Source organism: Schistocerca serialis, chromosome 3, assembly GCF_023864345.2.
Source record: "Schistocerca serialis cubense isolate TAMUIC-IGC-003099 chromosome 3, iqSchSeri2.2, whole genome shotgun sequence".
NCBI classification, from domain to species: Eukaryota; Metazoa; Arthropoda; class Insecta; order Orthoptera; family Acrididae; genus Schistocerca; species Schistocerca serialis.
In genome coordinates this window covers 1,009,708,715-1,009,735,579 of record NC_064640.1, presented here as the reverse complement: position 1 = coordinate 1,009,735,579, position 26,865 = coordinate 1,009,708,715, and the positions used below count along the sequence as shown (strand labels likewise).

General features: G+C 40.7%; 1 protein-coding gene across 3 annotated transcripts in view; it reads left to right on the top strand.

The window, feature by feature from the left end:
• LOC126471466 (dynamin-binding protein-like) overlaps positions 1 to 26,865 on the top strand; it is a 213,444-nt gene that overhangs the window by 59,884 nt on the left and 126,695 nt on the right. For all 3 annotated transcript variants that reach the window (XM_050099662.1, XM_050099663.1, XM_050099661.1), the window contains one exon: positions 15,080 to 15,250. In XM_050099662.1, coding sequence (XP_049955619.1) covers positions 15,080 to 15,250 — 171 coding nt within the window. The remainder of the gene's footprint in view (positions 1 to 15,079; positions 15,251 to 26,865) is intronic.

Genomic DNA, 26,865 nt, shown 5'->3' with positions numbered 1-26,865 from the left:
CAGTAGAGTGCGCGGTTGGCGGCCATGCAAGAGTTCAGCAGGGCTGCGATCACCCAGAGGCGTGAAGCGATAAGAACTCAGAAATTGCAACAGAGCATCATCTGTGGAAAAATCACTAAGGAATTTTTTCATCTGGCTTTTGAAAGTGTGGACAAGGCGCTCGACCTCCCCATTCGGTAGCGGATGGAAGGGCGGTGCTGTAACATGATGAATCCCTTGTCCAGTACAAAAATCACGGAAGGCCTGCGAAGAGAACTGAGGGCCATTGTCCGTGACGATCGTGGATGGAAGACCTTCTAGCGCAAAGATTTTAGACAAAGCCAGCATCGTCGCCACAGTGGTGGGCGACGGACATCGAACAACAAACAGAAACTTCAAGAAGGCGTCAATCAACAGTAGCCAATAAGTACCGAGGAAGGGGCCGGCAAAGTCAGCGTGCACCCATTCCCATGGCTGTGCCGGATCAGGCCACGGAGAGGGCATTGTACAAGGTGCAGCCAGTTGTTGAGCACACTGACCACACGCAGCAACCATGTGGGCGATGTCCGAATCAATACCGGGCCAATAAACGTGCCTGCGGGCCAGGGACTTAGTCCGAGAAATCCCCCAATGGCCTTCATGCAACAGTTTGAGAACATCTTTGCGAAGAGAGGCTGGCACCACGACACATGGAGATGCGCCATCCTTGGCCAGAAGAACAACACCATCATGTACAGACAGACGAAGGTGCAAGGCATGGTAGTTGCGAAGGGGATCCGATGCCCGGCCCTTGGTCCTGTCCGGCCAACCCCGTTGAACAAAACCGATCACCTGACGCAGGACCGGGTCCCGCGCAGTAGCCGATGTGACCTGCAAACCCGTTAGTGGGAAACCCTCGACCGCACGACGTTCTTCCTCATCAATGTGGAAATAGAGTAGTTCATCACGATCGAAAACCGGGTCGGGGCCCATCGGCAATCGCGACAATGCGTCAGCGTTGGCGTGCTGGGCCGTGGGGCGATAGTGAATCTCATAGTGAAAACGAGACAAGTATAAGACCCAACGTTGCAGGCGGTGAGCTGCCTTATCCAGAAGCGACGCCGATGGGCTGAACAGAGAGACCAGCGGCATGTGGTCGGCGATGAGGTGAAACTTAGAACCATACAAAAAAACGCTGAACTTTTGTAGAGAATAAGTGATAGCGAGTGCCTCCTTTTCGATTTGAGAGTACTGCCATTGCGCATCGTTGAGGGTCTTGGAAGCATAGGCGATGGGTCTTTCTGACCCATCCTCATACCGATGGGCGAGAACAGCCCCTAGGCCATACTGTGACGCGTCAGTCTCCAGAACCAAGTCCTGACCCGGACGGAATGTGGCAAGACAAAGCGCCGACTGCAAATGAGCCTTCAGGTGGACAAAAGCCTGCTCACACTCGTCGGACCAACAGAAAGGGACGTTTTTGCGTAACAGCTGTTGCAGAGGATGAGCTACCGCCGCCGCGGATGAAATGAATTTGTGATAATAAGCAATCTTGCCTAGAAACCCCTCAAGTTCTTTGACCATAGACGGCCGGGGTAGAGCGTTAATGGCCGCAACATGCTGATGTAGAGGACGTATACCCTCTCGGGACAAGTGGAAACCAAGATACACAATGGAGGGTTGGAAGAACTTTGACTTGTCCAGATTGCACTTCAACCCAGCCGAATGCAAAACCCAAAACAGTGAACGCAAATTGCGAAGGTGCTCCTCAGTGGAGGCCCCCGTGACAACAATGTCATCCAGATAGTTTATGCAGCTGGGAATGGAAGCCTTGAGCTGTTCCAAAAACCGCTGAAAAATGGCCGGCGTGCTAGCGACGCCAAATGGTAACCACTGGTACTGATACAATCCACGAGGAGTGTTGATGACGAGAAATTCCTTGGAAGAAGCATCCAACGGAATGGTACGCCTCCGATAAGCCAAGTTTGGAAAAGAACTGGCCCCCAGCGAGCTTTGTAAATAATTCCTCAGGACGGGGAAGAGGATAAGTGTCAATGAGGCTCTGAGCATTGACGGTGGGTTTAAAATCACCACACAATCGCAGACTCCCATTTGGTTTAGAAACCACCACGATTGGCGATGCCCATTCACTGGAGGTAACAGGAAGGAGAATCCCTGAAGCTGTTAACCTGTCTATCTCAGCCTTGACAGGTGCACGCAACGCCACCAGAATAGGGTGTACCTGGAAAAACTTGGGGCGAGCTGTAGGTTTAAGAGTAATGTGGGCTTCAAAATCCTTGGCACGACCTAGACCAGCAGAGAACACGGACGAAAATTCAGAACACAATCCATCCAGCTGTTGATACGGAATATCCTCAGATATGAGGTGCACATCATCATCAATGAAGAACCCGAACAACTGGAAAGCATCAAAACCGAACAGGTTTTCAGTGCCCGCATGATCGACCACATAAAATGTGAGGGGCCTAACAACAGACTTGTAGGCAGTGGAAGCATCAAACTGGCCAATGATAGGAATTTTCTGTTTATTATAAGTTCTCAGATTTCGTGTAAGTGGAGACAAGGGAGGGGAGCCCAACTCCAAATACGTGCGAGAATTAATGAGAGTTACTGCAGAGCCAGTATCCACTTGCATGCGATTGTCTTTATCCAGAACACATACAGTAACAAACAACTTATTTGTTTGAGAAAGCACACAGTTAACATCCATGTCCGATGCCTCGTCCTCGTCGACAGGAACTTTAGGGGACTGACATACAGAAGCAATGTGGCCTTTTTTCCTACATGAATTACATGTGGCCCAACATTTTGGACATGCGGTCCTGTCATGCTGTACGAAACAACGTGGACAAGAAGGAAGTGCGGAACAAACCTGCTTCTGTGGTTGCTGTTTTCGCTGCGAGCGTTGCAGCCCAACGCGACGTTGTTTACATGAGTGAACCGCCGCCACATCTTCGTTCTCCTGTGAAACAGGCAAATTGTCTGTGTCGAAAGTTGACTGTACAGCGCCTACATCACACCACGTGTCTGTTTGCACGCCAGCAGCGTGAGACACTTCAAAGGATTGAGCGATGCTTAGAACTTCCGACAACAACGGGTTTGGCAGTTGTAGGGCACGTTGCCGAACTTCATCAGGAGCAAGCCGTAGAATAGCATCCCTAACCATTGAATCAGCATAAGACTCATGATGAGTGTCCGCGACAAACTGACATTTCCTACTCAGACCATGTAGTTCCGCCGCCCAAGCCCGGTAAGATTGATGGGGCTGTTTGCGACACCGGTAGAACACCACGCGGGCGGCAACGACGTGGGTGTTTTTGCGGTAATAGTTAGACAATAAGTCACACATTTCTTGGAAGGACAGGGAGGCAGGTTCCCGCAGAGGGGCTAACTGAGATTGCAGCTGATAGATCCGTGGGGAAAACCAAGATAGAAATAACGACTTACACATAGGAGCGTCGACAATGCTGAAAGCCAAGAAGTGTTGCCGCAAACGCTTCTCATAATCCTCCCAGTCTTCAGCGGCCTCGTCGTAAGGAGGGAATGGAGGCGGAGAAGAGGAAGACAGACGATGAGTAAGCAACGTCGACAACGCCTGAATAGCAGCCATCAGCTGTGTTTGTTGTGCCTGAATAGCAACCGTCAGCTGTGTTTGTTGTTCAGTGAGCGCTTGCATGAGCTGTTCTATGTCTGCCCCGTCACGAACACACAAATCCACAACGCAGTGAAAATATCCGACCTCGTCACCAAAAAGTGTTATAACCTTTAATCACCAATAATTGTGTGGATATTCAAACACACTCACTTAGAAGCAATAGCTGGTTACATGATAACAACTCAGTATCTCTCATTCGACTGCCGTGCCGTGACATGCGGCCGGCGGCGCCGTTCGTAGCTAGGTGGCGCTCCCGCGCTCAGCCGAGTTGCGGAGCGCCTCTAACGCTGTTTGCGCGTACTGTTGTGGCAGCACTGTTAAATGTCATGGCACTGTCACAACAATGACAGTGATGATTTCTTAAGCCAAATTGTTATGAGCAATGAACCATGGGTGACCTACAACACATCAGAATCAAAGCAGCAGTCCATGGAAGTTGAGCAAGGGCATCGTTTTGCTGCAAGACCATGCCCGTCCGCATGTGGCAAAGCAAACAAAAGATCTCCACATCTCTTCGATCGGAAACTCTAGATCATCCTCCATACAGCCCCGATCTTGCCCCCAGTGACTACCATCTGTTCCTGCACTTTAAGAAACACCTGGGCGGTCAGTGTCTTCAAGACGACGATGAAGTCAAAACAGTGGTAATGCTGTGGTTAACAAGTCAGGCGGCAGACTTCTATGAGAAGGGTATTCAAAACCTGAGTGATGCTGAGGGTATTAGATTAGGAAATGAGACACTTAAAGTAGTAAAGGAGTTTTGCTATTTGGGGAGCAAAATAACTGATGATGGACGAAGTAGAGAGGATATAAAATGTAGACTGGCAATGGCAAGGAAAGCGTTTCTGAAGAAGAGAAATTTGTTAACATCGAGTATAGATTTAAGTGTCAGGAAGTTATTTCTGAAAGTATTTGTATGGAGTGTAGCCATGTATGGAAGTGAAACATGGACGGTAAATAGTTTGGACAAGAAGAGAATAGAAGCTTTTGAAATGTGGTGCTACAGAAGAATGCTGAAGATTAGATGGGTAGATCACATAACTAATGAGGAAGTATTGAATAAGATTGGGGAGAAGAGAAGTTTGTGGCACAACTTGACCAGAAGAAGGGATCGGTTGGTAGGACATGTTCTGAGGCATCAAGGGATCACCAATTTAGTATTGGAGGGCAGTGTGGAGGGTAAAAATCATAGGGGGAGACCAAGAGATGAATACACTAAGCAGATTCAGAAGGATGTAGGTTGCAGTAGGTACTGGGAGATGAAGAAGCTTGCACAGGATAGAGTAGCACGGAGAGCTGCATCAAACCAGTCTCAGGACTGAAGACCACAACAACAACAACATTCAAAACCTAGTACAATGTTATGACAAGTGCCTCAATATTGATGGAAATTATGTAGAAAAGTAGATTAAGATACAGGCTTTAATGTAAAAATAAAATTATTGAGATATCTTAGCACGTCTTTTTTTAATTTCAGAATGGTACTTACTTAAAAAACACGCCTAGTAAGATACTTGATGGCGTAATAGCTGTTGGGATTACGAAAAGGAGCTTAGATCACTTGATGCACAAAATATTGCATGGTATGTCAGTCATGATGAACAGAAGTGAAGAGTTCCAGTGCCAAAGATACTTTTCTCATTTTATTTAGAATAATGAATTTGATTATGTGTGAAAATGTAATGAAAGATGGAGATAGTAAATGTTTTCCCTATGGTGTAAATGTTTTGTGTTATCAATTTTATTCTGTTTTGTTGAGTCATAATAAGCCTAATTATCCAAAATAATTTCATTCAAGATGTGTTACTGTTGTTGTTGGAGATTTTATCTCTTGTTGTTCACGAGAGCATGTGGGTGAACAAGATTTTTAATAACCTACTTCAACATTTTTTCCCATGAACAGCTAAACAATAAATACTGCCATAATTGAATTGGAAGGGGAGTTCATGTCCCATGGCCAGTGCCATTGCTGGATTTCATCCTGTGTATTTTATCCTGTGCAATTATACGAAGTCAGTGGTGTCTGCCGTATAAGCTTGCTGATAGTGTCATAGATGTCTGTCTCTTTGTAAAACAGACCGCCGGGATATTTGAGAGAGTATGGCAAAATTTCATGTCCATTGTAATACTTGCATTGAGAATAACTACCATCACTTTGAACAGCTACTATAGGCTTAAGTTTTTGTACAAAAAAGGGGGGCAGAGAGAGAGAGAGAGAGAGAGAGAGAGAGAGAGAGAGAGAGAGAGAGTTTTTATACAATGTTCTTTTACAGCCAAGTTGAAAAACCACCATGAAAAACTTCAGTGCCCTTTAGCTGACTTTATTAGACAATGAAGAAAATGCAGAAAGTGATCAAAAATGTGGACATACTGAAAACCCAATGCACTACCCTGTTGTTGTTGTGGTCTTCAGTCCTGAGACTGGTTTGATGCAGCTCTCCACGCTACCCTATCCTGTGCAAGCTTCTTCATCTCCCAGTACTTACTGCAACTCACATCCTTCTGAATCTACTTAGTGTATTCATCTCTTGGTCTCCTCTACGATTTTTACCCTCCACGCTGCCCTCCAATGCTAAATTTGTGATCTCTTGATGCCTCAGAACATGTCCTACTAACCGGTCCCTTCTTTTTGTCTAGTTGTGCCACATACTCCTCTTCTCCCCAGTTCTATTCAATACTTCATCATTAGTTATGTGATCTACCCATCTAATCTTCAGCATTCTTCTGTAGCACCACATTTTGAGAGTTTCTATTCTCTTCTTGTCCAAACTATTTATCGTCCATGTTTCACTTCCATACATAGCTACACTCCATACAAATACTTTCAGAAATGACTTCCTGACACTTAAATCTATACTCGATGTTAACAAATTCTCTTCTTCAGAAACACTATCCTTGCCATTGCCAGTCTACATTTTATATCTTCTCTACTTTGACCATCATCAGTTATTTTGCTCCCCAAATAGCAAAACTCCTTTACTACTTTAAGTGTCTCATTTCCTAATCTAATTCCCTCAGCATCACCCGACTTAATTCAACTACATTCCATTATCCTCGTTTTGCTTTTGTTGATGTTCATCTTATATCCTCCTTTCAAGACACTGTCCATTCCGTTCATCTGCTCTTCCAAGTCCTTTGCTGTCTCTGGTAGAATTACAACGTCATTGGTGAACCTCAAAGTTTTTATTTCTTCTCCATGGATTTTAATACCAATACCTGCTCCGAATTTCCCCCCCCCCCCCCCCCTTCCTTTACTGCTTGCTCAATATACAGATTGAATAACATCGAGGAGAGGCTACAACCCTGTCTCACTCCCTTCCCAACCACTGCTTCCCTTTCATGCCCCTCGACTCTTATAACTGCCATCTGGTTTCAGTACAAATTGTAAATAGCCTTTCGCTCCCTGTATTTTACCCCAGCCACCTTTAGAATTTGAAAGAGAGTATTCCAGTCAACATTGTCAAAAGCTTTCTCTATGTCTACAAATGCTAGAAACATACGTTTGCCTTTCCGTAATCTTTCTTCTAAGATAAGTCGTAAGGTCAGTATTGCCTCACGTGTTCCCATATTTCTACGGAATCCAAACTGATCTTCCCCGAGGTCGGCTTCTACCAGTTTTTCCATTCGTCTATAAAGAATTCGCATTAGTATTTTGCAGCTGTGACTTATTAAACTGATAGTTCAGTAATTTTCACATCTGTCAACACCTGCTTTCTTTGGGATTGGAATTATTATATTCTACCTACGTAATGTGATATAGGAAAACTGTTGACATTCTCATCTCGGAATGGATAAGATGGATAAGTACATATCCTGTTTGGTTTTCAGGGGAATTTTATACCATTCTTCCTGCAAAATAGTGTCAAGTGGAGGCAGATAGTGATCATGCACCCTTCTCTCCAAAGTAGGCCACAAAGGCTCAATAATACTGAGATCTGGTGACTGGTGGCCTGGGGAGATGCAAAAATTTATCCCCGTGCTGACATGCTCATAAAACCAGTCCCGGATCATACTAGCTTTGTGCACTGGGGCCCTGTCTTCTTGGAACACACCACTACCACCATTCGGAACAAACATTGTATCGTAGGTGGACTTTGTCAGCCAAAAGGTCACATAATCAATGGTAGTAATGTGACCTTGCAGAGTAACCGTGGAATACATGATATGGCTGCCTGTATCGTCACTAAACCCGTGCCGTGTTCCCCCCCTTGGGATGTGAACTCACCCAGAGCTTGGAAACAGTATGGAACAAGGCTCATCTGACCAAATGACATTCTTCTTTTGCTCTGCAATCCAGGTTTTATGGCTTTGGCACCACATTTTTGTGTTATGGGCTTGCCTTGCAATTCCTTACTTGAGGAACTCACTTCATGTTGTTTTGGTACTGACAGGATTTGCAAGAGTGACATTCAGTTCTACAGTGACTTTTGCAGCTGTTGTCCTCTTATTTTTCGTCACAGTTCTCTTCTGGGGTTGTCTGTCTCAGTGACTCTGCACACACTTTTACCTACGTTGTGACTTAACAAATGATATTTTTCTGCTTCCTCTGTATGTGATATAAATCTTCAGCGTTTTACCTCTTGGAACACCAAACACTTCAACTTCTTTGGCTACAGGAGCACCCACCTTACAGGCACCAAACATTTACCCATATTCTAATTCACTTAGTTCCGATGTCATGCGCTCACAGCTACACAGAACACAGTTCTGACCATGACTGAAACTTGCAATGTATTGAGGGCACTGCACAGGTTCCCTTTGTTGTCAAATATAATAGCACAACCTGCAGGCTTTGCTAACATTTGCCTTTATGTTCAAGCATGCATTTTCGTAGTGTTCACGTATTTTTGTCCCACCCGTGTATTCTGTCCAGGTATTGCGAAATGAAGATGGTACCACACCATGCAAGATGTTCATTTTAACTGAATACATTGAGATATCTCGAAAACTACACATTGGATTTTTTTTTAAAAAAAAGGTTATACAGTGAAACCCCGCTTTTACACTTTCCAAGGGACTTGAAAATAATGGTGTAAAAGGGGGGAAAATGTAAAATGTGGGAAATAATGTGTTAAGCTGTAAAAGTTACATATAGGATACCCCCTTGCATTTTCGCAATTTATGTATGATGAATGAATATAACAGGCATCAAAAGGCTTCTCAGGGACTTGTTTATTTTCTAATAAACGTCTATTATCTAATAAAAACCACTGATGTAACTGGAACTGATAATTGTCTGGGAAGTCGGAATGTTTGACTCAATTTCATACATCATAATTGATATTTTTGAAAGCCTGCGCTGTCATTCATTATTTAAATAATTAAATACCACACTAGTTATGTACTTTTCATGCTTAGCATAGTGCATTTTGAGAATTTTTTCTCGTTGTCGAGTGCAAATATATACATAGGTATTTTGAGTGTGAATGTGTGTTGTTCTGCGTCTCTTGCATTGTAGTCATCTTTTTGAAGTTATCAGGTACTGTGCCTCCTCAGTCATGTGTAAAACCACACACATGCAAACTATCAGTAACATTGTTTGTTTGTGTATAATCACAAAAAATACATACGTAAATACTGCACTTGACAACGAGAATAAATTCTCGAAACACGTTTTGCACAGCTTGAATGGGGAGGAGGGGGGGGGGGGGGGGGGAGTAAATGGCACTGTGTTTAAACTAAAAACATTTGAGCAATTCAACGTGAATGATGGTGTCAAGTAGCACTACAAGTGGCCAAACGCTGAAACATGCTAAATCTGGTTCGATAAAGGTGTCGCAATGATCACAGCAATTACGAAACTGCGTTTGTGCAGTAGAGAGAGTTGGCTGGTTGTGATTGGTCATGGAATCTTTATTCGAATGAACCTAGTTACTCCCATCAGTCACCATGCCAATTAGAGCTTGGCAGCAGCAGGAATACGGCACGAACTGTTCCAACTTTTACACTTTACCGGTTTAGATCCACTGAGTAGAGTGCCCTGGTATCAAGAAACTTAACCACATACTATTTGTATAATATGTGTAAACACTACTGGATGGCCAACATCATGTCAGCGTCATTTTTTTTCTCCACAAACATTTTTTTGTAATGCGTAAATCGCAGGAAAATTATAAATGTGTTGACGCAAAATCGGATGCAAATTAACACTATGGACATAGGAAATTTGATGGAAATGATAAAAAAAAGTCGTAAACAGTGGGAAAACATAAAAGTGGGGTTATACTGTAATTCCAATTTGTTTGACTCTGGGGGACAACCAACAAAAGCACACTCAATCTCCCACCCCACCCTGTGCATGGGTGGCAGGCAGGGGGCAGAGGGGAGGAACTTTGAAATCTTCAATGGTAACCCCCCTTTTTTTACTGCAGATTTTTTTCGCCACAGATTGGAGGAATAGAAATGGTACTTAATCATAATTTACGACATGCTACTCAGTGGCCCAGGAATATCCAATGCCACATGGGATCCCACCTCCATGCTGCAAGGATAGGGCAGGCTAATATTTCACAACTTCTAACTGGAAACTGCATTCGCAATGTTGTATTCCTCCGACATATTGAACAGGGGCCTACTTGACGTGCACTATGGCCGTGTAGCAAACTGAGACATATCAAACAGGTAGTACACTGTGTTTTGAGCTCATGTACCGCGCAGACATAGAACAGATAGAAGCTCTAAACATTGCAATATTTGCACAGTGTTTATCTCCTTCACACCTTCATACCATTCTGAGAACAGATGTGCATGTGCATGATGAATGTTGCAACTACAGAAGAAAAAAATGAAATGATACTGATTTATGGAGAATGTAGGAGAAATGTCAAGGCCTTGTATGCCGAGCATTTTCCAGAGAAAGATCACACTCGTTCATTATTTTACAAGGTTGTGAATGCCTTTATATCTGATGGCAACGTACAGACTGGCAAAAGGAAATTGAGCAAATGTGTTACAGGAGAAGCTAATGAAATGCTGTACTAGCAGCAGTGCACTACAACCTATGGATAAGCACCTGGCAACTAAGCCACGATTCCAGTATGTCTGTAGATAGTATTGTTACAATACCACATTGTCATAAGCATCATTCATACCACGTGTCACTGCATCAAGAACTTCATGGCACCGATTTCCATAACCGGATAGTGTTTTGTGTGTAGGCACATCAACAAATGCAAACGACCCACATGTTCTTTGCCAAGGTACTATTTTCTGATGAATCTACATTCACAAACCATGGCGGAGTTAATTGATATAACATGCGGTACTGGAATGTAGACAATCCCCACTGGTTACAGCAAGTTGACCATCAGCGTCCTTGATCGGTTAACGTATAGTGTTGCATCATTGGGGAACAAACTCATTGGTCTGTATTTTGTTGACGGCACATTAAATGTATGCAAATATTAAACATTTTTGGAACAGGAACTACTGGTACTAATGCAGGATGTCAACAATGTATGTGGTTTCAGCATGACGGTTGCCCAACACATTATGCAATTGTGATTAAAGCAGTTTTCTTGTGGTGTATAATGAAACTTTTCTACTTAGGACCACATGTAACAAAATCACTGGTAAAGTTAAATGGATAACTCTGGGTATAAAAATTTCTAGTGCTAGGAAGAGGCAGCTACATAATGAACTGAAATATAATAAAAACAGGTATTTTACTGAATATGTTAGACGTTATAAAGCTACCTTCAAAAAAGTTGTGAAAGCAGCCAAACAAATGGCAAACAATAAGTTCATTTCACAACATAAAGTAAAACAAAGGCAGTGTGATCTGTTGTCAAATGAGAGTTAGGTGTTAGAATTAATAGAAATGGAAATATCTAGGATTAAAGTAAATGATAGCCTTATTGTAAACCCAGCTCAAATATTGGAGTGTTTAAATGAATTCTTCATAAATGTGGCAAAGTCAGATGTTGATATAGTAGAGTATCAGAGTAAAGTGAACCCCTTTGGAGTCCAGCAAGGAGCTGAGTATCTCACAGATTTTTAAAAAATCGCAATAAAGCATGTGGAAAATATTATATTATCATTAAAAAATAAAAACTCAGCTGGGTGGGACAGGATACTGACTAAAGTGCTTAAAGCAGTCTATCACATAATAGCACCTCCACTAATTAAAATAATTAATAAATTTTTTGAACAGGGATGCTTTCCTGATGTGCTGAAGTATGCTGAAGTCAGATCTCTGTTCAAGAAAGGGTCGAGGGAAGACATGGGAAACTATCACCTTATTTCTATTCTTCCAATCTTGTTGAAAGTGTTTGAAAAAGTAGCTGCAAACCAGATAAAAAATTCTATTGTAAAAAATGATAGTATTATAAATAATTTGCATTCCAACCCGGAAAAAACACCCTGGATGTAGTAAATAACTTTATTGAAAAGATATGCAAAGCAGAGGAGTAAAGTTGCTGGTATTTTCGACTCTGTTAACCATGCCTTGCTTATCTACAAATTAGATAAATATGGGATTAAGGGCAATACTCTCAAATGGCTTACATTGTACCTGCAGAACAGAAAACAAAGGATAACTATCACTTCAAATGTGGTGAATTATTTTTCGATGTGGAGTACTGTATCACAGGGTGTGCCTCAAGGCTCCATTTTGGGGCCAATCTTGTTCCTATTCTACGTAAATGACTTACCTACAAATATCAATTCCCCATCAGTTCTGTTTCCAGATGATACTTCTGTTTTAATTGAAGATGATGATGCAGAAAAAATTCCAAGCTTCATTGTGAGCACACTGGATACCCTAGAAAACTGGTTTCAGTTAAATGGGTTGAAACTAAACATTGCAAAAACCCATATGGTACACTTCCAAACCAAACACTCAAAATGTGCAGAGCTTAAAATATGATACAATAATCAACTTATGGAAGAAGTTGACACTGTCAAATTCCTAGGACTAAATGTGGACAAGAACTTGAAATGGAACAAACATATTGACTCCTTATCTAATAAACTAAGCAGTTTTGCATTTGCAATGCAAATACTTGAAAATTCTACCGACATGAGAACACGAAAAATAGCATCCAATAGTTATTTTGAATCTGTCATTAGGTATGGTATAATTTTCTGGTGAAGTTCAAGTAGATTATCTTTTATAATGAAACTTCAGAAAAAACTTATCAGATACATGTGTATTGCACAGGAAACAGAATCTTGTTGCCCATTATTTTGACAACTGCAAATCCTAACTGTACCCTCCATATACATTTATGAAATTATTATATTCCTACACAGCAGGCAAAAATTATTTGAGGAAAATAATTTTAACCACATATACAAAACAAGAAATAAAAATAATTTTATGCTTCCCACACAAAAATTGAAATTATATGAACGAGCACAACAGTATATGGGGATGACAATATATAACAAATTAATGGGCAAAAATATATTTAATGTTAACCCAGAGATCCTAAAAATAAGGCTACGTCAGATTTTGGGGGAGAAATGATACTTCTTGTATTATTATTATTCTGTATGTAAACATCAGCTTTCTACGTTTACAGTAAATTTTACCAAACTTTTGATGTGTCCCCTGTACCTGAATCAAATTATTTTGATTATGTATGTTATGAAACTAATAAACCACAATTCACAATTTTAAAAAAATCGAAACACAAGAGGTATTAGACCATATTTACACTGGTTGGTGAATCACCAGAACTGGCCCTATTAATTGGCCTGTGGGGTATTTAAAAGAAAATGTGGACCAGCAAGTGCCAACAGGCCGTTAAGACATGGTCGACTGCATCAGAAAGGCCTGTGCTGACATCCCCGCAGATATGCTTCTGTCCTGTGTATGGTCATTTGGAAAGCAAGTCACTAAGGGTATTGAAGTTGGTGGTACTACATTTGAACACTTACCCTAATTGGAAATGTAGAGTAGCATTTACCATGAGCCGTGCCCACAGTGGTACTGTTGTGACCGACAGTTTGCAATTTTTCACAAACACAACTTTTATTCATGTAAGTTCACAAGGTTGATCACTGAACATACCAAGAAAAGGTAATAATAATGGGAAAAAAAATCTGATTGAGGCAAACAAAAGCTCACTTCTAATTTTTCACAAAGGTTCGTGGTAAACCACACACACACACACACACACACACACACACACACACTAGTAAAGTCCAATTCCGAGACGAAGATGTAATCTTAAATGCTCGCAGTACATGAGGTCAACATCCGGTGTGAACTGAACTTCAGGCCTGGTTCTAGGCCCTAAATAGCTGTCTCCAGCTAATCAGGTTTTGGTGTAGTGATACTTCCTAAAGGCCGTGGCTCGGGCTCCCCCTGCAGCATGTAGTGCTCTGAATGTCTGTTTCAATTATCTTTTTTTATAAATAACCAATGTTTACCATGGTGCTTTTGGGTATGCCTTGGGCATAGACAACCTCATCCTCTGTGGTGTTATGTGGGTTGCCGGCCCTCAGGGGCTACTTTGGCTCCGGTATAAAAGGTACGTTAAGTCATCCATGTTCAATATGTCAGGAATACAACCTTGCGAATGGGGTTTCCAATTAGAAGTTAAGAAATAATGGCCTGTCCTACCCTCGCAGTGTGGAGGTGAGGGTCTCGTGCCACTGGATATTCAAGGACCATTGAGTAGCATAATTTAAATTATAATTGTGTATCCATTTCTGTTCCTCTGATTACAGTGCAACCTGTGGTGAAGAAAATGCTTTAGACGAAACGTATGTAGGTTTTGCAATAGAATCGTAATCTGCAATAAGAAATGGGAGTTCCCATTGAAGATTTCAAAGTTTCCTCCGCCACTCATGCACGGGGTTGTGGGGGGGACAACTATGACATCGTTGGGTGTCCCACTTTGAGACCTAAAAATTAGAATAACAACTTTTTTTGATCCAGTGTGTAGTTTTCAAAGTATTTCAATGCCTTCAGCTAAAATGAAGACAAGAAAAGTTTCAGTGGTAATATATGCAAGGACACACTTTTCCTTTGGATTGAAAGCAGTCTTTTTTACCAGTATTCATATTTGTATCCTACAACCCATTCTAATGGTCACATTTGCAAAGATCATAGCATTTAGATTATAGTGTGCTTCTAATGTTTTAAGATGGTTATGGTAATGAACAACTGTGGGTTATAATGATTAAGGGCAACAGAGGAGGAGAGCCCCTTGTTCAATGGATTTTTTTGTTTGACTTGTTGCCTTCTTATGTTTTTTTAAATACAGTATCATGTATGCTTTATTGAGTATTAAGCTGCTGCTTCAATCATTCCAGCATCTTTCTTGTTATTTATTTTTTTATTCTTTCTTTGTTTCTGTGTTTTTCCCCCTACCGGTTGTTAGCTGATAGAAATGATTTTGCGGCCTTGTTTATTTAATTACTGTAATATTTCCTAGCATACATTTGTTAACATTGAGTGATAAATAAGTGTGTTTTTATTCAACAACTGTGTAGGTAATGCATCTGGCTGAAGACTTGCTGGACAAACTTCAGCTGGCAATGAAGGGTAAAAATGACGATGAGCAGTGTGTTGGCCCATGCTTTTTAGAGCTCGCTGAAAGAATGAAGACAGTGTATGGTCAGTACTGCATGAACCATGATGAAGCTCTTCTGTTACTAGAAAAGGTGAGCAGTTTATGTTGGTTGTATTTAAAACAAAATTTTTTTACTGTTGTCATGGAAACTATCTCTTAGAAGAGCACTGTGGAAATATATCAGTTTGTCATATTAGTAGAACCTGGATGATCAGTTACTTTCTGTTAAGTCTTGTTAATGCAGAATTGATTAAAATATACCTTACCTCCAATAAAGATGATAATGGATAGAGATGGGTCATGCCTGTACGTTGATGTTTTGTAAGTATTTTTGTTTCCATTTAGACAAATTCTGATATTTTTCCACTTACATCTGGTACATGTACATCACAATTATGGATAAATACACTGAGAAATAATTTTATCACCAACAGATAGGACCCATTTCTTCTCATTATTAAGTTTCATCTACTGTTAAAGAAATATCACATACACATCCAAAGAGCTAGTTGTTTGCTGCAAACAGGACAAATGATTTAGAAATCATAGTGCATCCAGAACATAGGTTCTTGGAGACATATATATATATTTCCCCCTGCCTCACAGATAGTTTCAGATTGATAAGGCAGTACAGAAATTTGCATTGTCATGTGTAGTAGTAGAAGTCCCTTAGGAACATTCAGTTTGTAAAAGTGTGAATAGGACTTAACATTCTCATTATGTGAATGTAGTCTGATATTGATTTGTTTTATTGCCAGGTTTATAAAGCTGTGTGAGTGTTAATTCCTGACAGTTAACACTTTAGTGACCAAGCCTGAGTGTAGTAAAGGCAACAGCATCGTGTTCAAAATACCACACTAGAGTATAGTGGTATGGCATAATCTTCTGGGCAGTTCACCACTGTTGGAAACAGTCTTTGCAAGACAGAAAAAGGTTGTCTGAATTTTGTATGGAATGTCTCCAAGAACCTATGTCATAATTTGTTTAAGCAAATAGGGATAGTAACCACTCCTTCACAACATGTATTTTCAATCATGACATTCATGCTTCACAATCCTTCTCAATATGAAACAAATGAATCAAACCATCATTACAACACAAGAAGGGAACACGACACACTGTGACCTTAAAAATTTGTCTCTGGTGCAAAAAGGCATAAAATACACATGCACAAAAATCTGCAACAGATTTCCAATTAATATTAAGTGTCTACGACATAATAATATACCATTTAAAGCTAAGCTAAAGGAATTCTTGCTTGAAAAAAGTTTATATTCTCTAGATGAATACTTTAGCAGAGGTGGAAAAGATAATTTCCCATGTATTTCTGTGTATTCAGGCTTTACTGTATCTTGCTGCTTTAATTACATTAATTTGTGTTCTCAGCCACAGCCTTCATCCATAAAACAGACACACACACCATTCACACACAAGCAAGCACACCTTACGCACACACGGCAGCCAACTCCAGCATCTCGGGCTGGCATGTAACATCATGTGGGATGCAAGCAGCAATCTGGAGGGGGCAAGGAAGGTGAAAGGATGGCGTACGAGTGGGGAGAGAGACAAACACTGTCTGGTGGAGTGTGCAGGTATTAGAATGCCAAAAGGTGCAGCGTCAGGAGGTTGTGGGGCAGGGAGGTGAGTGAAAAAGGAGCAAAACAGGATAGGAGCAGGGAAAGATGTGTGGATGCATTGGTAGAGGGCTGGACATAAACAACAGGGTGGGAGGTGAATATGAGAAGGAGATGATAGTACAGAGAGGGTGTAAACTGTTGGGTGGAGAGTGTGGGGACAGTGTGTTACTGTAGGTTGAAGCCGGGATATTTACGGGAGCAGAGACTGTGTTGAGAGGATAACTTCCACCTGCGCAGTTCAGAAAAGCTGATGGTGGAGGGGAGGATCCAGATGGCTCAGGTAGTGAAGCAGCCATTGAAATCAAGTGTGTTGTGGTCAGCTGCATGTTGTGCCACAGGGTGGGCTTCTTTGCTCTGGGATTGAGTTTGGCAGTGACCCTTCATGCTGGTGGACAGCTGGTTGGTAGACATACCAATATAAAAATGATTGCAGCAGAGCTGGTAAATGACATATTTGGTTTCACAGGTGGCCCGGCCTCTGATGGAGCACAATAAACCTGTGACAGGACAGTAATAGGAAGTGCTGGGTGGGTGGATTGGGCATGTTTTGCACCTGGCTCTTCCACAAGGATATTGTCGCAGAAGAAGCTGAGTAGCACAGTCTCCATGGTGCCATGCCTGAACCCATGGATCTTGTAGTGGAATGTAAGAGAAGCATACCACTGAAAAATAACTTGGTCATCCCAGCCTCTGTTGTCTCGTTTAAGAATGGATTCGATGAATTGTGGATAGTTAACTGTCGCCGAGAACCGCAGATCCTTCCAAGATGCATGTGCGTAGCAAATGCTGAGCTGTTAATTGCCAAACAGCTGAGCATAATAGAAACCTCCCATGCCGAGTCTGTGGGCGAAATTGGCACTACCACTACGAGACAAGATCTTCTAGCTCGACTATCACCAGAGCTCACTAAGAAACAACAGAAGAAGCTACTTGCCATTCTTCAAGAGTTCTCTGATTGCTTCAATCCACAGGTGAAGAGCAAATTAGACAAATTGACAGTGAAGCACCGGATTAGCACTGGAGACCATCAACCAATAAGCCAGAGAGCATACCGTGTGTCAGTAATGGAACGTCGAATAATTCGCAACGAAGTAGAGAAAATGATGAAGAATGACATCATTCAGCCTTCGCAGAGCACATGGTCGTCACCTGTGGTTCTCGTCAGGAAGAAGGATGGCAGTTGGCGCTTTTGTGTTGATACAGGAAGCTTAATAAGATAACTAAAAAGGACGTTTACCCACTTCCACGAATTGACAATACACTAGATTGTCTGAAGGGGGCTAAGTTTTTCTCAACCATGGACATGTACTCGGGATACTGGCAAATTGAAGTAGATGAGGCTGATTGTGAGAAAACTGCATTCATCACGCCTGAGGGCCTGTTTGAGTTTAAGGTAATGCTGTTTGGTTTGTGTAATGCACCAGCAACTTTTGAATGGATGATGGATAATCTTCTAAGTCACCTAAAGTAGATGATGTGTCTTTGTTATTTAGATGACATTACAGTGTTCTCAGAGACATTTGATGAATATGTAAAAAGACTGAGGGCTGTTCTTAAGCATCTCCAACAAGGTGGACTGAAACTTAATCCAAGAAAGTGCCTCTTTGGAGCAAAAGAAATCAAAATACTTGGACACCTCATGTCAAATGAAGGTGTGTGGCCAGACCCATAAAATGTGAGATCTATAATGGAATTTCCTATTCCTAAAAGTATTAGAGGTATGAGAAGCTCCCCCAGATTATGTTCTTATTACAGCCGTTTAATCAAAGACTTTGTATCAAAGCCAGGCCACTCCAAGGTTGTTAAAATCCGATGCTAATTTTATCTGGGGTGGTGCTCAACAAGATTCTTTCGACGTACTGCAAAAGGCTCAGACGACTGACCCTGTACTTGGTCTGTATGATGAGAGAGCACCTATAGAACTACACACAGATGCCAGTGGGTATGGGATCGGTGCTGCTCTGGTGAAAATTTCAGCTGGAAAAGAGAAGGTTATAGCCTGTGCTTCTAGGACACTTACAAAAGCCGAGAGAAACTACTCAACTACAGAAAGAGAATGTCTTGCTGTGATCTGGGCCATGTGCAAATTTCGACAGTATCTCTAAGGAAGGCCATTCAAAGTTGTTACAGACAATCATTCACTTTGTTGGTTGACAGGTTTTAAGGATCCAACAGGACAACTCACCAGGTGGGCACTACATCTTCATGGGTATGAAATTACCATAATGTACAAAAGTGGAAGAAAACACCAAGATGCCGCCTGTCTCTCAAGAAACCCTGTGCAAGACCATCAAGACTTTGATGAAGATAGTGACTGTCTCGCTGCACTCCAGGATCCCTCTGCTGAGCAGGAGGAGGACACCAAGATATCTCAAATTATGCTCGCCTTAAATCGGTCAGAGGATGTGAAAGGACAATTTAAGGTAGTTAATGGATTACTGTGCACGAAAAACTTTGATCCTTTTGGAAAGAGGTGGCTACCGGTGATTCCTAAACACATGCGCTTAAATGTTCATCAGAAATTCCATGACACATCTGAGAATTTATTAAGATGTATGGTAGGATCCACAAGAGATTTTTCTGGCCAGGTTTATTTAGGACTGTCCGTCACTATGTGTTGCACTGTTGAGAGTGCCAGAGGAGAAAGGCAGTTCCTCAGAAATCACCTGGCCGACTCATACCAATTCCACCAGCCGAAACGCCTTTCCAGCGTGTTGGGATTGATCTCCTCGGACGATTTCCAATGTCTGCTAGTGGCAATAGATGGATTATTGTTTGCACTGATTTTCTGACATGCTATGTCATTACAAAAACAATGAAAACAGCTAAAGCATTCGAGGTCATCAAATTCATTGTGGAAGACATTGTATTAAAACAATGTGCCCCAAGGTCATTAATTATGGATCAAGGGAAAGTTTTTCATTCGAATCTTGTGACAGAGGTAAACCGTCGATGCACCATTACTCAATTACTCATCACATAAAGACTGCCTACCATCCACAAACTAACGGGCTTACTGAATACAGAGCAACTGGGATGAGGTGCTACCCTTCGTGACGTTCGCCTACAGCACCGCCAAACAAGACATCACGGGATTTACCCCATTTTTCCTGGTGCATTTATGTGAGGCAACTAAGACGATGGACACTGTTTTTCCATTACATCCTGATGACATGAACGATGACTACATTGGCCAGGTGTTAACCAGAGCTGAGGAAGCTCGGCAGTTAGCTCAACTCCACACGCTGCAGGCTCAAGAAAACGATCGCCGAAGGTATGACTTGAGCCACCGCCCTGTTGTCTATCAGCCTGATGACCTCGTCTGGATCTTCACTCCTGTTTGGAAGGTTGGTCTCTCTGAGAAGCTCCTCAGGTGCTACTTTGGACCTTATAAGGTTGTAAAACAGTTGTCTGATGTTACTTATGAAGTTGAAGATTTCGACTCCGACACAATGAAAGATAGAGATGCGGTCCATGTCCTTCGAATGAAACCCTATAAGGATCCTGCAACCCAGGATAAATTCGAAACTGTCCATATTTCAAACAATGTACCCCCTGTATCTGTTGGCTCTCATGTGCAGTGTTTATTTCCTGTGGGCTTTAGTACTCAGAATGGAAATGAATATAATTGGTTTTCCTGAGATTTATTGATACAGAATTTACTACGAACCGTTTCAGAACATTTACAAATAAGTGGTTGGCATTTAACTCTAGGTCAGTGGAAGTATATTAAAAGTGTTAAGTCAATTATTATTCACAAAGTAGTTACAAAATTTTATTGTAATCAAATAGGAACCTTAAAAGAACATCATTTTTTGACATAGTCTCCTTGCATTTCAACGCGCTTGGTCCATCGTTGTACAAGCTTCCTGATGCCCTCATAAAAGAAGGTTCTCTGTTGAGCTGCGAGCCAGGAATGCACCACTTCTTTCACTGCTTCATCAGAGGCAAATCGACGGCCCCTTAATGTCTGTTTGCATGGACCGAACAAGTGATAAAAGGGGCAAGATCGGGATTGTATGGAGGATGATCCAGTACTTCAAATTTGAGTTTCTGGAGCATTTCAGCAGTGTGGGCAGCAGTATGGGGACGGGCATTGTCGTGCAACAACACCACACCTTTGGACAGCAATCCTTGGCGTTTGCTTCGAATTGCAGGCTTTAGCCTGGCAGTAAGCATCTCACTGTAATGTAGAGTGTTTATTGTTGTGCCCCCTTTCCCCATAATTTTCTGGTACTGGACCTAGTGCAACCCAAAAAACCGTAAGCATCAGTTTTCCTGCGGACACTTGGGTCTTGAACTTTTTCTTGCATGGCGAATTTTGATGTTTCCATTCCATACTGTGCTCTTTACTCTCCAGCTCGTGATGGATCCATGTTTCATCACCAGTAATGATCCTGTCTAAGTAGTTGTCCCCTTCATTACCATAGCAATCCAAATGTTTTTTTGCAGATCTCCAAGCGTGTTTGTTTATGCAACTTTGTGAGTTGATTTGGGACCCATCTTGCACAAACTTTATTAAATCCAAGTCTGTTGTGGATGACTTTGTAGGCAGAACCATGACTGATTTGCAGACAATGTGCCACTTTGTCAATAGTTAATCATCTGTCTAAGAGAATCATTTCACGTGAACGCTCAATGGTTTCTTCATTTGTGGTGGTAAAAGGTTGTCCAGCTCTTTCATTGTGCTAACACTTGTGCGACCATTTCATAATTTACAAGCCATTTGTAAACACTCCGTTGTGGCAAAACACTGTTCCCGTACTGTACCAAAAGTCTTCGATGAGTTTCGGCCCCTGATGTGTGTTCTGACCACAAAAAAACATATCACTGAATGTTGCTCTTCTTTGGAGCAAATAGACAGTGGAGCAGCCATGATTAACAGCATGGCAGTGATAACGAAACTAACCTAGCAGCTTGAAAATTGCAAAGAAAGAACAACAAATAAACAAAGCATGCATCATCAACGTAAAATGACAGTACTACCAAAATAAACAAAAATATAACTAAATTGCGGATAATAATTGACTTACCCTCGTACAATACTTATGTCATCTGCAAACATTGTAGAGTTAGGTACTTTGTCTGAGAACAGAAGTAGGTCATTAATACATATGAGAAATAGCAGGGAACTGAGGACAAAACCTCCTGGAAGTCCATAATGTACTGTTCCCCTGTTGGACTCTGCCCCTCCTACCTGCATGTGTTACCATCTAACACTATTTTCTGTTGTCCATAGAATTTGAGCCAGTTGTCCATTTGCCCTTGGATGCTGTAGTGGCATGTTTTTTTCTGTAAGTATTCTATAAGTGACACAGTCGAAGGCCTTAGACAGGTTACAAAATATGCCAGCAGGCCATGTTTTCTTGTCAGGGCATTCCAGAACATTATTGATAAATGAAAATATAGCTTTGGTTGTGCAGATACTTTCCTCTGAATCAAAACTGGGTTTTACTAATTATTGCAAAGTTGACAGTGACAGTCCTGGCTCATATTAATTTTTTGAGGACTTTAGAAAATGTAGTAGTAGTAGTAGTAGTAGTAGTAGTAGTGGAAGAAGGGGGGGGGGCAGAGAGAGAGAGAGAGAGAGAGAGAGAGAGAGAGAGAGAGAGAGAGAGAGAGAGAGAGAGAGAGAGAGGGGGGGGGGGGGGGGGGAAGGGAGGGGAGGGGACAATAGTGTGTAACATCCGAGGCATCATTTTTGTTGTTGAGGATCTTTAAAATGGCATATTTCATCCTGTCGGGGAAGATACCTTGTTTGAGAGAGCCATTGAATATATGAGCTAGGACTTTACTGAACTGATTACTTCAAGCTTTTAGCAATTTGCTGGAAATATTGTCGACACCAGTCAAATTTTTACTTCTTAAAGAACTTATGTTTTTTCTTACTTCCTGTACTGTTATACCTATCTCCTCTAAAGAATTTGGGGAATTATCTTTCAGGGTTCTTATGACATGTTATAAGGAGGCATTATGTCGTGTTTTTTCAGCAGCACTTACAGTGCTCATTAAAATGTTTTGCCACATTCTTGTTCTTGTACCTGTCTACCTCCATTGTTGCGAACAATGTTTTGGTCATATTGGGGCAGTTGCACCCCTAATCACTTCCCATACAGTTTTGATTTTTTTACTAGATTTATTAATTTTGGAGCTTAGATATAAACTTTTTGACTTTTGAATAACTTCACTTAATATTTTGCAATGTTTTTGTAGTGAATTAATTGGTTGGGATTGTCTGAATTTTTTGATGCAATTTACAGTTCTCATTTCTTTTCACATGAAATCTTAATACCAGTGGTTATCCAGGGATTTTTGGTGAGTTTCTGGGCTTTGGTCTTACATATCCTTTTTGGGAAGCTACTTACAAACATTAGTGCCACTTCATTACTGAAAAGATTGTACTTGGAACTGACATTATCTAAATTATACACAGATCTCCGGTCTAAGTCTTGGAGATGTGATGTAAAAATTTGGATAGTTTAATCAATAATTATCCTAGCTATTTTCCAGTGGGGCCACTTTCATTCTTGTGGCTATTTGCATTGTTAATAGTGAGTCTTTGTTCATCATAGTCAGAGAGACCATTCAGGACTTGTCTGGTATCACCTATTATGGTCTGATTTATGAATATATCATCAATTAGTGTGCTTGTAAATGATGTTATTCTAGTAGGGAAACTAACTACAGAAGCAAGATTATATGTGGACATCAAATTGTCTAGGTCTTCTCTGTCTCTGGAATGTGTTAGGTTTGCTCTGAAATCCCCAAGCACTGCCACATGCCTTCTCTATTCGAATATGTATATTAGGAGAGCATTTAACTGCTTGAAAAAGAGACTAGAGTTCACTGAAGGTGCTGTGTATGCTGCTACTACTGATGTATGAGAATTATTTAAAGACAATTCCATCTCTCACACTTCCAGATGTCATTTTAAACAATAATTCTGCACATCAATTGCTCTACATATGACATTGTTTTTAACATAGATGGCAACATCACCTTTTTCTTTATGTTTTGTACATTGCTAAGTAATAATTATTTATCACAAGTTTTTCTCTACTCGAATTACTATCGTGCTCACTGAAGCACAGAACATGGGCATAGTCTACACTTTGTGGCTCATGGACATTGACTATAATTTCATTGATCTTACTGCAGATGTGTCTAATGTTTTGGTGATAAATTTGAAGTTTTTGTTTTGCAGAAGCAGTTATACAGTTTGCCCTAAAAAAGAAGTTTGAGTTGAAGGTATGGGCAAGGAATTATTCACCACCCATTTTTCCAAGTTGGTCTGTTTCCACACACTGAAAGATTGGGAAGAAGCAATTTTATCTTGATATTTTTTTCCACCAGCAAATTGTCCAGTGCAGTCTGTCTACACTCATTCCTCCAGTTTTGTTGTGTTGTGGTGCACAAATATGATTGTCCTGAGCTCTCGTTGTTCCTTGTATTTGTAATGATGTCACAAAATACTGTATCCCCCACAGACAATGCCTGAATTTGTTGTTACATAATTACATCAAAAAGTTGTTAATGTGGCAGTAATATGCCAATTTGAGTGTGTTCCAACATTCTTTCAGAAATGATCATGATTCCCTTTCTGCACCATGCAACACGTTGCTTCCATAAATAACCCCCTGGTCTTCATCTCTGCATGTCTTACACTGACAAAGTGATTTATGGAGCAACTTTGAATTACATTCTAACTTTAAACAGGTGTATTAGTAAATTTCATATACTCAAAACACATTATGCAATTCTCCTTAGTATTTACATTCTATTTTCCTCCCTGATCTGAAGATGTCCATACAAGGATGGAACCAGTCTCTTTTTATTAAAATTTCATAAGATGATCAATGTTGAGAATAAAATAGTTTTTACATATTGTTTTAGATGATGAAACAAAAAAGACAATTAAGTGAGCTCACTACACACATAATTTATGTCTTTGCACAACTATTTATGTACAGTAATTCCTGAGATTGGTCATAATATATAGACACAAAAATCCAGTGAGGGAGTTTAATTTATAATATGTTGATTTATGTCATTTTTGTAAGCTAGCTTACAACTCCAAGACTTGAGTCATACCAGGCCTGAGGTGACTGAAAAAGTTTTGCAGGGTTCTTAACAATTAAAACCTTCCTTCACATTAATGTAGTGTGGACTGATGCTTTGTGCATTGTGATGATGGATACAAGCATTATCCATTTCTGGGTGGACACAAACGATTTTTTGTTTTGATTGTACAGCTACCTGGACATAGAAAGCTATGTTTACTGGTTGTCTGCTCTGAACAGACTCTGTTAATGAGTTCAGCATAGTAAAAAAAAAAAAAAAATAAATAAATAAATAAAAATTAAAAAAAAAATAGTTTTTTACTTGTGATTTGTTCATTCACGTCTGTTGAGTTGCAGCAGAACTGAAGTGCGCATCTCAGAACTCTGCCTTCCCTCATTTCAGTTTTTATCATCAATTTTTACTAATTGAAGAAAATTGTGTTTGTTTATGTAATGTGTGTTCAGTTTGCATGACAACTCGGATATGCATGTTCTTCTAATCAGTAGTTGAAACTTTGGAAAAAAGCATTTCACAATTATTTTTCAGGTGCAGATGTTCAGATATAATGCAACACACAATAGTCACAGGCAGTTCAACAATAGTAACAATCATCCTCAAATTGATCAAATTACACATCTTTTACTTGTCATATTCATAGGACCAATGACTATTTTGAGATTTATGCAGATTGTTGTTAGTCTTCAATTTGTTCTCATCCATTCTTGAAGACATTATACCAATGCAAAACTAGAGCAAGTGGGAGATCTTACTTTGTTCAGGGCTTGCTATAACATTTCATATATTTATGTGGCAATTATTCCAAATTCCATGTAAGACATCATATAACACCGGTAAATAGTGCATTGCAATTTCACACTGAAATAGCCCATTATTTAAATAGCGATCTTCACTGTGAGAAAGCTTTGAGATTACTCTAGTTTTACAGCATGCTTCACATCCCTCAGCACTTGTCCAAACCAATAAATTTGTCCACCAAATTCCTGGTGATCAAAATAAAATACACTGTCATTGCTTGTTTAACACATGGTGTGTGTCATTGTATGCTGTCCTTCCAAAGATTTTTGAGAAGACTGATGACAATATTGCTATTAACTTCTCATTTAATCTTGCTCAGCCTTTCTTTGTTGGCAGGAAAGATGGTACATGCATGCAAAGATTCAGGCTTATTGCCCTTCAGAAAAATCATGTCCCAAGGTTATTTATTTATGACAATACAGATAGATGTGTCTCATACTTTGGGTGTGGGTAGCCTGTGGGACATGATTTTCAGCATCCACTGTGCATCGAATGTTAACAGTGTCTGAAATTCATTCTTTAAAGTGTTCCTTTAAGATGAGGAAAAAGAAATAATTGGCAAGGGCAAGGTTTAGTGAATAGAAACTGATACACAGTTATGATTGTATGGGTCATTATCATGCAACAGACACAAAGATCCATTTGCCAATAGTGTGGGTCCACATGTCTGACTTTCAGGAGGTGATCAAGCGTGTTAACGTAGATGACTGCATGAAGTGGTTTGCATTTTGGTAGTTATTGTCTATGAATGATCGCTTCAGCATGAAAGACGGTAATCAACAGTGTCTTATATTTCTGGGTTTAGGTGACTTACTCTGCAGTTCTATACAGAACCTCTTCCATTCTGTAATGTACCTCAGACACCACAACTTGTTGCTCACAACAATTTTTACAAGGAAGATAGGGCCATTATCCACTGTGTGAGTAAAGACTCTGCACATCCAGCATTTGAATGTCAGCTGCAGACCTGCACTAAACATCATGGATGGAAGCTTTTGTGTCACTGATTCACTTTGTACACCCCCCCCCCCCCTCCCGTCGCACACACACATTGCAGTATATAATATTTCTGTCTAATTTTCCCTGGTTTGAGGCACAATTTCATGTTCCTACAGTGCTACATTTCAACCTTAACACTAACAGAGTTGCAGTACATCTTACTTCCAAAAGTCAGAAACTGAAACTATATTGT